The sequence below is a fragment of the Mytilus galloprovincialis genome, chromosome 13 (assembly GCF_965363235.1).
Source record: "Mytilus galloprovincialis chromosome 13, xbMytGall1.hap1.1, whole genome shotgun sequence".
Lineage (NCBI taxonomy): Eukaryota > Metazoa > Mollusca > Bivalvia > Mytilida > Mytilidae > Mytilus > Mytilus galloprovincialis.
Window position 1 is genome coordinate 48,741,610 of NC_134850.1, and position 12,503 is coordinate 48,754,112.

Consider the following 12,503-nt stretch of genomic DNA (forward strand, 5'->3'; position numbering starts at 1 on the left):
CATGACCATAACCGAAACACCTGATTTTAGTACACACACAATAATCATACTACAAACATGCAATTGTGAATTTGTAGAAAAATATGGAAATAAATGCAGAAGAATGTATTCCATAATCGGAAATATTTATGATACACTGAGTTTACCAGCTCTTAATTACTCTAAATGTATGCACATAGAAAATTTAATTAAAACCGAAGGATTATGATAAGATATACTGAATTGGTCCTGGACCCGCTTTATTTTAATACATTTTGATCTTGTGTTTCTGTTGTGTCGTAGTTCTCTTAAAATTGATACATTTCCCTCAGTTTTAGTTTGTAACCCGGATTTGTTTTTTTCTCTATCGATTTATGAATTTCGAACAGCGGTATACTACTGCTGCCTTTAGTTATAAATTGCATGCGTTCGAAGCGTTTTTTTTTCTGTATTTACCTTCATCGGACACGCCCAAGCCGAAAATAAACATCTAACATTTTCAATTTGTTTATCATCAATAGTCAATATTTATACTTGAGAAATGAGAAAATGACTCTATATGACGTACAGGTTGGTTGTTGTTTGTTTAGCGTCCAATAGCAAATATATCATGTATATTCGGGACAAGATCAGTTTGATTACCTGTTATTTAATTCAAATGACTATTTCTTCAAGGCAAACGGACACGTTAAACGAGTTTGGAATGAATTAAAATACATACAAAATGGCAGAAGTTTGTGAATCTTAATTCTTATATATACATGTACACATTTTCTTACCTAAACTACATTCTTTATAAAACATCTATTAAAACAAACATGATAACTTTTATTCATGCTACAAAATTAGACAGGAAAAATAACCGAAAACATTTATTAGCACTGCCTCATATTTCTACTGAATCAAACATGCCAATAGTCCTGCCGAAATACAACACAGATTGTTTTCATTAAAGACGTGTTCATCTTATTAAACACATATATTGTCAATTGGAGTATCGAACATACTTATAGTTCCGTGTATTGTATCTCAATATATTTGATGTATGTTCTATCCCTAACATTTTATAAATTGTTGTATTAGTACCAATGTTTTGTCTGATTCAAAAATTTTTGAATCGAATAATCTCTTCATTACGTACCGGCATTGTTCTTGGAAACATATTTGTTCATAGAAGCACGATAGGGATTTGTCACACTCTTTAAAAACAATTTTGTAGAGGAAAAACAATCTAACTTTTTTTAACGAAGACAGCAGTGATAAATGCAGAAAGAAGAACACATGCAAACAGAAACAGACAGTTTTCCTTCAAAATCCTTTTTGTGAATAAAGATGCTGAAATCGGAATAAACGTTTTGTGAGTATACTTTGCACGATATGTGTTTAAAACTACATCTGCATCTTGTGAAGTATCAATTTCAAAGATTTCAAGCAAACGTTTTGTGTGATCATTTTTTCAAAATATCCTGAGAAAGAGCACATTTCCGCTTCAAACATTTACCAAGAAACCAGTCTTTACATATGTGAGTAAATGGACAGTGAAAATCACCAAGCAAACATCCCTTGTAATTATGATAACAGCAGGGACCCGTCACTCCATTTTTTGCCATATCAGCCAGCTTTTCTTTACATTTTTGCCTATAGGTTTCCAGAATGCAATCATAATTGCCTTCGGTGATAAAACCAAGGTCAACGAGGATTTCCCTTGACTGATTGGTTACCAAGTTATGATTTTTGTCACAACTCCCATCACATATGTCATCATTGATTATGTACTTTGCACAGATGTGTGGATATCGACATGTTGAAAGTTTGTGTTCTTTATCACGATTGTAATCGATACATGGAACTGCAACGAACTTAATGTTCCTTCTGCTGCTTACAAGGTGATCTGAAATATATAGATATATTTTTTAATAAAAACATATGATGAGTACAATTTAGATATCGAACAAACTGTAATTCATGAATGGAATTAATCTGACAAAAAGTAATACAGCAAGTTTCTGCATCAAAATTATCATTTTTATATTTTTACACATTGCTAGGGTATTATTATTTTATGGTAACAGTTGTCTGATTTTTTTAAATGAACATGTATGCTAAATTGTAAATTCTCTCCAGTATGGAAAAAGTAGTTCAATTAGATCCAAAGTATTCCTTAAAAGAAAAAAGTCTGTGAAAAACTTTGGAAATTGAGCAATATCGGAACATATTAAAACTATTGTCACTGTTTTGATGATTATGAGTTTGATACTCGTGAATATATGACAGAATATATACATATAATCACATTTTGAACAGTTTACAAAATCAAAGATATTACTTAACAAACGTAATAATTTTGTGGGTATTGTATGATCAAAAATTCTTATTTGGTAAAAAACGAAAACAATACCAAACAAAAAGCATAAAAGAAAACTTTACAAAATCGACAAATTTAAAAACCTTATTTATCAGTTTCATCATTAATTGCTTTTGCCAGTCGACCAATCCATTCTTCCGTAGGTTTATCTGCTGAAAGGTATGTATATTTTGTCAACGTATCGGACAAAAAGCATTGATCAAGCTTCAATATGATTGGCTTATAACCTTTGGTTTCAATATGAAATGTTTCTGCAACATCAAGTTGATATTTCCACATTTCACATGCAGAAGAGTTTTCTGACAACAAGAATACAACCTTTATAGAACGTTTGATAGTTCGAGCAATAGTCCTAAGGAAAGAACGTCCGGCTAGTAAATCTCCCTCGTGGATACAACATTTGTACCCTTTACCTTCTAACAATTCGACTATCTGTAATGCAACTCCACTGTCTGGATCACCAGCCTTATACGCTATAAAAGTGTGATAGTCTTTATCAATAGGTAATGTAATTGGTTTAATAGAGCTGTAATCAATTGTCTCATCAGGCTTGACATCACCTAGGTCTGTCATTTCAAAAGCGAGGCACAATCTGAAATATGCAATGTTTCTAAGTTGCAGAATGAATTTGTTCAAAAAGAGTTTTATTATAACTTTGTAGCTCTTAATTTATTTGAAACATATAGTTTATTCAACCTGGAAAACAAAAAGCGTAGTTTTTGTTCAAAAATTATTCAGACTTAGTTAGAAACCTAGAAAGGTGTTCTTATCTGATATAGATATCAAAAGGACATCGACAAGAACAGACATGTTTAAAAGTGGCTATGGCAATAAGCCAAATGTTTTGTTCATTCCAAGTGTTTAATGAAGAAAGTACGTGATGAATTATACTGAAAATGATAGTAATTTGATTTACCACATGTAACCGTATACTAGTCACGCAGAGTGGAGAGTCATTCAAAATTATATGTGCTCCAATGCATAACCTGTAACCTTAAAAATCCTTCTTTAAATTTCGTAGCATTGTTGCAAATCGTATTGTTTGCAAGACAAGCAATTCTTATCAATACATGTTCAAGTAAATAGCATAGTAACGGCATACAGTTATATTTAGTTATCAAAGGTACTAGGATAATAATTTAATACGCCAGACGCGCGTGTCGTCTACATAAGACTCATCAGTGACGCTCAGATCAAAATAGTTGTAGAGTCAAACAAGTTCATAGTTCAAAGTTTTGCCAAATACGACTAAGATAATCTATTCCTGGGATAAGAAAATCTTTCGAGTTTTTCGAAAAGATATGACAACATTCCATTCTCACTTAAAAGACATCTCAAATTTGTGTATCTCTACTTTTCAATTACTTATTTAAAACAACTTAAAAGCAGCATTATCGATAAAGATTCCAGAAATTAAATTAACGCTCATAAACACTACCTACCTTCATAACATAGTAGGTTCATTCCTACTCCTTCTTTACAAACCATAAATTGTCATGTAACATCTCAGTGTACATATTTAGATATAGTAAACATGTATTGTGCACTAACTGCAGCTGGTCTATAAAATATCAATAGAAGGCACAACTGCTATGTGTATTGATCTAGAATGTCTATCAATAGACATTAGAAGTTGTACAATATGCATAGCTATTCTTAGTTAACAGTCAGTAATGAAATCCAAACAAAACGAAAGTAAAAAATAACACCATACGTACCCTGGAATATGAGGGGTTTTCATTAAGTCCATTAGACACATAGGCTGTCAAGAAATACATATACATGACAATCTACGTCCTAAACATAAATGTATTAGGTATCGTGGTATATATATATAATGTACAATTTAAATACAATATGAATAATTTCTGTATTATATACGGTATTTATATAAACAGTTATTTTATTTTTAAATTAATGACAAAGAAAGAAATATCATATGACTCCATATGGAATATTTATCCATTACAAATTTAAAAATTGTATACAAATACAAATCCTAGCAATTAATAAAGATGGAAAGGAATATAACTAAGACGAATATTTCTGGTCATATCTTGCATACTAGACGAATGTTTAACTAAGGCGTGTAAAAATGATAAGCAAAGGCAACCTAGAATAACCATGGCCTTAATCCGACTTATATTGTTAAAGAATTGTCAGATATAACTACTTTTATCAGAAACGCTGGTTACCAGAAAACTGTTTTATTCTATTTCATTTTGTTGACATTGGCATCATTTTTATGTTACTTCATCAATCATAGATTTACGGTTTTTTAAAAGAGCTTTCAAAAACATCTTTCTTAATACTGTATATAAACAAGTATTTATTTTACCGGAAAGCTAATCGTGATGATTGTTGGTAATTATCTCACCTTTAGAACTTCATAAAAATATTCTGACACACTATCAATTCATTTGACTAAATTAAACTGTACAACTGGTGAAGTATGCCAGTACCAAGCTACCCAAATCAAGTCAAAAGTGTTAGAAGTTGGACTAATGTCTAACTTGTTCTACTTATAGTTATCAAAGGTACCAGAATTATAATTTAGTACGCCAGACGCGCGTTTCGTCTACCCATGATATTGGTCACTGTATTCCAATCAATGAAGAACAATGTCCAGTGTTTTACCGATGAGGGTTAGACAATTGAAAATATGTAGAACTGTTGGTTCCAAAGAGAAGATTTTTTTCAAAACATCTAAAGTAGTTTCTATAAAACAGTTAAGTTTTCCAATATTTATATTCCTTTGATGACGTGCAAAATAGAAAACATTGTTACATCGAATGATTATATAATGTTATTTTTTCAGTTGTTAAAGGACCGTGAAAGTCCATACATTTATCATTGAAAAAAGTAAAATAACAATAATACCGAACTCCGAGGAAAATTCAAAACGGAAAGTCCCTTATCAAATGGCAAAATCAATCGATAAAAAAATAATTTATAAATGTTACCAAATGGTTTTAAGCGAAATATGACAAGTTGTTATAGATATTGGTAAGGACTTTTGGTCTGTTGACTGATAAACTCATCATAGATATCTAGCTTAAAAACATCAGATTTTATTTCGTCTATATAAAACTCATCATTGACGATTTATTAAACAAAAGACGCAAAGCCAAATCAAATACGAAGTTGAAAATCGTTGTTAATCCAGAACCTCGAAAGCTTTTGTCACATACAGCTAGGTTAATCTTGTTCTAGTCTAAAAGTACAAACTCATAAAAACTGATTATGGCCATATCAATGATGATAACATATTTATTATTAATATGCATGAAGGGTAATGCATGCATAGAAGGAGCTGCTTCGATGAACCAGTCTCTCTCCTTTTGAAATTCACTCAGTGTGTGTTACCTTGATTTGTGTCTTCTTTTTATCGATTAACGAGATTTGAACATCGGTAAATAATTACTACATAGGACGTTTCGTTCCCGAGAGTATCACCAGCCCAGTAGTCGGCACTTCGGTGTTGACATCAATATCAATTATATGGTCATTTTTATGAATTTCCTGTGTACAACACGTTGATTTTTTTTTTAAAACAAAGGATTTTTTTTTATCCTAGGCATAGATAACCTTAGCCGTATTTGGCACAACTTTTCGGAATTTTGGGTCCTCATTGCTCTTCAACTTTGTACTTGTTTGGTTTTATAAATATTTTGATCTGAACGTCACAAATGAGACTTATTTAGACGTAACGCTCGTCTGGCGTATTAAATTATAATCCTGGTACCTTTGATAACTACTGGTATTACAATTTCTTAGAAGTGAAAAAAGTTTATCAAAGATTATTTCAAATCTTTAGCCTAGCAACAGTTTCCCGTTGTTGCTCTGCGACCTGCATGATCAATATGCTGTGATAGGTAATAGTACTTCTATAATAGAATCATAAGCATAAGTTACTATCTTGAATGTCTAGTTAAAGGACTTGGACTCAACAGTACATTTGGTAAACCATACCTTTTAAAGACACATTTCTTAATAGTGACAGGTTTTAGAATATCTCTAGTTTTGGTATATATTCATACAATGAAAGATCTCTCGTTTAAAGGCATAATAAATCCAAACACTGAGGTTGTTCTATCCAAGGCGTAGGTGGACTTGAAATTATTTGTCACAAAAATTCGGAATTTTTGTCTTTTTAATGATGTTCAAAATGAACTCATCATAGATACCAGGACTAAAATTTTACACTTACGCCAGACGTGCGTTTCGTCTACAAAAGACTCACCAGTGACGCTCGAATAAAAAAATTTCAATTTGGTTTATGAGAAAAACTTGCTACTGTTTTGATTCCATCGCCAATGATAAGTCTACGAAGACGAAACTGGGGTATGGCATACCAATTTAGTTCATTGCATACCTCGGAGTTCGGTATTTTTGTCATTTTCTTTTTTATATATATAATACCTACATATTTGGTGAGTATTTACATGTACATCTACACAGCGATCGATATTTAAGACAAGATGTTTCACTTACCCGTTTCAAATAGTATAACCAATATCTTTACTGCTGTAAAATAAAACTAAAAAACTTTCAAAGACTACTACGCGTCTGGCATATATATAAAGTTTTAGTCCTGGTATATATGAGGAGTTTATTTTCAATTGTTTGAAGGATGGTGCATGTACAGTAGAAATAAATCATTGGCTTGAGTTTATTCGAAGTATTCTGTTTTCATCTTTTTTTCTTTTCAATTGTAACTTGGACATAATTTCCATATGTCATTACCTTTATCTTCATTTCGGTAAAATAAGCCCATTGGAGTAAAACATTAGTCAATTCTATTGTTTCTTATAACCGCTGTTGACATTTGATGTGCGCATTGCAGGAGTCAAGCGGCCTGTAGAAGGTAAAATCACAAAATTACTGAACTCCGAGGAAATTCAAAACGGAAATTACCTAATCAAATGGCAAAATCAAATGATAAAACACATCAAACGAATAAACAACTGTCATATTCCTGACATGGTACAGACATTTTCAAATGAAGAAAATGGTGGATTGGACCTGGTTTTATAGCGCTTAACCTGCCAGTTGTACGACAGTCGCATCAGATTCCTAGATTTGCCTGTCTAAGGTTGACGTTATTTCATGCGAATAATTTATTATCCCTATGTTTTCTATGCATGCCTGCAAATTTCAATTGAAACCTATTAAAGGTATAGAAATACATTGAATGAAAATAACATATAACTTTGAAAGGCTTAAATATGTTTCCTTATTTTGAAATTTCAGGGGTTCCAAAGATGGCTTTTATTGTATATCATCTCTTGTATTTTTAATATTCTAATATTTCATTTTAATTAACATGAAAATCTTTATTCACACTAATAAGTTAAATTAACAAAACAAACAAAACAACAACAAAAAAAACAACAACAACAAAAAAGCCAGTCACAACAGATTTGATTTCTGCTTCATACTTTCAAAAAATCAAACCACCAAAAGTTTACACAAGTAATAGAAGTTCGAAAGACCTGCTCATCTTCCGCTCCAAATAAAGTTTCAATTGGAATATCATTTAAATGCGTATTTAGTTTCAAATAAGAATTTCTAAATAATAATCATCAGTATACAAATTCGTGAAAATCTGTTAAAAATGTTGAATCATTTTAAACTAAATAGAAAGTCCATATGTCTTTACAAAAAAGACAATTATAAAAACAATAACTACAACATACAACAAGTTTTCTTTCAGAAATGTTCTTGTGGATACTGACTCTTTCATCGTAATAAATTTTTTATGTGGATACTTAGCACGATATTTGTTTAAAATGGCCGTCTTGTCATTTGTAGTATCAATGTCAAATATTTTAAGCAAACGTTTTGTGTGAGCATTCAAAATGTCATGCGACAGAGTACAGTTCAGCTTTACACATGTACCAATAAACCAATCTTTACATATGTGAGTAAATGGACAGTGAAAATCACCAAGCAAACATCCCTTGTAATTATAATAACAGCAGGGACCCGTCACTCCATTTTTTGCCATATCAGCCAGCTTTTCTTTACATTTTTGCCTATAGGTTTCCAATAGCGAATCATAATTGCCGTCAGTAATGAATCCAACGTCAACCAGGATTTCTCTGGACTGATCGGTTACCAAGTTATGATTTTTGCCACAACTTCCGGTACATTCTGCATCATTGATTATGTACTTTGCACAGATGTGTGGATATCGACATGTTGAAAGTTTGTGTTCTTTATCACGATTGTAATTCATACATGGAACTGGAACGAACTTAATATTCCTCCTGTTAGTAATGAGGTGATCTGAAATATAATGATGATTTTACATTGTCATTCTAAATATTTTTTAAATGAAAACATTGATAGGTTATTAACTTCCTTTCGTTTTGTAGTAGAAAAAAATCAAAAGATGACAAAGGGAAAGCAATTATCAAATATTCAAATCATGTCTGGTGGTTTTTTTTGTGTTTTTTTCTATTACATTTTTCTATTTAGTAATAAATGCTTCTCAAGGATGTTCGCTACTCTCTTTAAAATAACAAGCTTTTTAAAGACTGTTATAATTGATAGTGTATAAATAAAGTAACTGACAAAGCAGAAAAATGAAGGGTCGGTCCAACTGCTTGTTTTCGTGACATAAACCATTAAATATCTGGTGGTAATAATTTTCTCTAGACTTTTCATGCATTTAACATTGACACCCTTTTTCTTTGAAAAATTAATATGAAAAAACAAGGATTTTATGGAATTTTCAAACATGGTTTTCAAATGAAATGCTACTAAATTATAAAACGAAATAAGAGGAGCGAACATCATAAGTATTTAATGAAATTGTCTAAATTTTCGTCAATATTTCCCATTAATTTGATAAACTTTTCAACAAACTTAAAGCATTGTGTGCATTTCTTAAAGATTACAACAAATAAAAACAAAATGACAAAACAAAAAAAAGACAAAAACAAAACAAAAGATACAATATATTTACCCGTTTCATCATTAATTGCCAGTGCTAGTCTGCCAATCCATTCTTCTGTAGGACTGTCTGCTGAAAGGTATGTATATCTTTTTATCGCATCTGGCAACTTGCATTGATCAAGCTTTAATATGATTGGCTTATATCCTTTGTTCTGAATATGAAATGTCTCCGTCATAGTCAGCTCGTATTGGCACCATTCACTTGCCGAAGAGTTTTCTGATAACAAGAATACTACTTTTATAGAACGTTCAATATTTTTATCAATATTGTCTACTATGGCATTTCCAGGTAGGAAATCTCTTTCATGGAGGCAACATTGGTATCCCTTTCCTCGTAACAATCTGTCTATCTGTATCGCGATTCGACGGTCTCGATTTTCAGTCTTGTATGATAGAAAAATATGATATTTTTTATCATGTGGTAAAGTATTTGGTTTAATGGAGTTGAAATCTATTACTTCATCGGGCCTGTCAACGCTATGTTGGTCCATTTCACATGAGATTCACAGCTTGATAGCCAATCTGAAAAATAAATATCCTTTGATTGTTTTCAATAACCATTTTACTTACCAACAAAGGCAGGTGATACTTAATTATTATTCTTCAAATCAACAAAAAATTAAAAATTAGGGATTCCATAACTAGTCTAAAATAAATTTCACATGTGTACTTATTTCAAAATGGTGGTCAAACATATATCCGTCTATTCTTAAAAAAAAGCGAAGTCCAAGGAAAATTCAAAACGGTAAGATCTTAAAAAAAGGCAAAATCAAAAGCTCAAAAAAGACATCTGACGAAAGGAAAACAACTGTCAAATTCCTGACTTGGTACAGGCATTTCTTCATGTAGGAAATGGTGTTTTTTAGCTAGCTTAACCTCTCACTTGTATGACAGTCGCATATAATTCCGTTATATTGACAGCATAAAAGTGAGAAAAACAGATATCATTGGTAAAAATGTCAAAAATAGAGGAACAACAGTCAACATTGTGTTATATTCTTAATCAATGTAAAAACAAACAAACATCTATCAATTAGAGACCAAATAACAAGGATGTTAACAATAAGATAACTGTTTTTATTTACACATTAGATTACATTTGGTTTAATAGATCTACTGATTCATACGTTTCAATATATTCATATACCTTTTATTGCGTTAAAAATACCGAAAATCAACATCATCACCGAGATCGATAAAACAATGTCAGTAACTGAAATATATTACTATACAGGTCGAATACACATAACCTACCTTCTTTATAGAATGGTAAAATGCCTACTCTTGTTACAACCTGCTTGTTTGCGACTTTAAATAATTGTAGTAAAGATATATGTACAGTTGAAATATATTGTATTGTGTATGAAATTATCTGTAAATTTAAACATGGAAAACATTGAATAGGAATGCATTTCTATAAATAGTATTGAGGATTTACGTAAACAACGTAACATATTTGAACATGTCACTAATTAAATTTATTTGAAAGGTAATGCATAGATGACATAGATACAATGAAAATAGAATTAGACGATATATAAGTATATCTGCTTGCATATTCCACTGTTTATTTCTCGCTTTATGCTTGACAATATACTAAATATAGTAATAAAAAAACTATTGATGAAATTCGAATATAATAACTATATAGTTATCGTAGTGAACTGCATGATGATGTTAACAATACCTGTTATAATATGTAAGCCTTCTGTTTTGCGATGTTCGTAGACAAGCAACTGCATGAACAGTAGAATAGCGAAAGTTAACGGTTTTCTCCTTTACTTACTACTTGTAACGCATGCGTTCATTAACTATACAGTTTAGATATCGTATAACGATCTATATGGTTTTTATATATATTTAAAAACACGTAATTTACTCCACTTTGCATTCTTACCTATATATATAATTGAAGTCATATGATAGTTAAAAATATTTCAAGTTTTCCTTTGTTTTTATTAATTCTTGCATGCTAGAATCATTATAACAACAACTAAAGTAAGAACCGAAACAACAAATAATTAAGAAGGTGCGGACGATTGTAGATCATATCCAGGCATAAATAGTCTTACTTATAATGAGAGCTTCTGACTTAAACATGATATTTCGCGTGAAAGAATTCAAAAGCGCTTACTTAAATCAATCAGTTCAGAATGCATACAACAAAAGGATCGTCGACATCTCTCGTCAAAGATGATATAAAAATAGACCTGATTTGATAAATATTAGAATGGATTTCGTCAGAAGTAAAGATAATAATACTTTGACTAAAACACAACAGAAAAATATAAAATATGAAACCAAGACTTTATAAATGTCATGCGTCTGAAGCGTTTTCTTTTGGATATATCTTCATTAGGAGCGCTCAATCCAAATATGTATTAGCCACGAAAGATTAAGAAACCAGACAGTTTATCAAAAATAGAGATAGATTAGAGACTTATTTAAGGTGATCTAATTGCATTTAAGATTTATATGGATGATGCAAAACTTTACGTATAATAGAATATCACCTTGATAACAATGATGATGAAATAGATCATAAACTATAATCAAGTGATGTCACTGCCAAATCTGCAAGATAAACCTGATTCGCGTCTGACGTACAAAATATAAGGCTGGCATGCTTGATGAGATTTTTTTACAATCTCTGGGTAGAATTCATTGCTCCTGCTCAGACTTTGTAAAACGTCATCAGTGTCTGAACAGAAATTTGATGAACCAGGGGTATTTCAAAGAACGTCTTGGTGTCCCTTTTTCAAAAATTTCAGTGGAAGGTATCAAGGCTTTGTTGGTTAATATTCAACAAGAAACTTCTCGAATAATACACGATAATCCCGAAGCATAGATAATTCTGGGTACTGACGTTGTAGGTCATCTTAATAACGTGTTAGACATATTGGTTCCCAATGCTCGTCATCTCGTATTTTATATAACCCATCGACTTTTTCGATGCGAGCATCAATGATTAGTGTTTTGTCAAGAAATCAGACCCATGCATGCTTAACACGATATCCCATCATTTCATATTTGATCTTCTTAAAATTCTTCCATGATCGAATTATGAATTAAACAAATTTTCGAAGAAATATCAAAATATTAAAAAGGTGTACGACCGTAATTCCGTTTCAAGCAAACATTGACTTACTCAAGATGAGAGTTTAGGCCAACACAGAGGAATATGAATCATCAGACT

General features: G+C 31.3%; 1 protein-coding gene across 2 annotated transcripts; it reads right to left on the reverse strand.

The window, feature by feature from the left end:
* Positions 1-7,628: 7,628 nt before the first annotated feature.
* LOC143057599 (uncharacterized) lies at positions 7,629-11,111 on the reverse strand. Of its 2 annotated transcripts, none has more exons than XM_076230928.1 (3): positions 10,995-11,111; positions 9,318-9,829; positions 7,629-8,635 (listed from the first exon to the last, which is right to left on the reverse strand). In XM_076230928.1, the coding sequence occupies exons 2-3, from the start codon at positions 9,796-9,798 to the stop codon at positions 7,980-7,982; spliced, it is 1,137 nt and encodes a 378-aa protein (XP_076087043.1). In that variant the 5' UTR covers positions 9,799-9,829; positions 10,995-11,111; the 3' UTR covers positions 7,629-7,979. The 2 variants fall into 2 exon arrangements, with proteins under 2 accessions (XP_076087043.1, XP_076087044.1); XM_076230929.1 differs by lacking the exon at positions 10,995-11,111 and adding an exon at positions 10,562-10,652.
* Between the last annotated feature and the right edge of the window lie 1,392 nt (positions 11,112-12,503).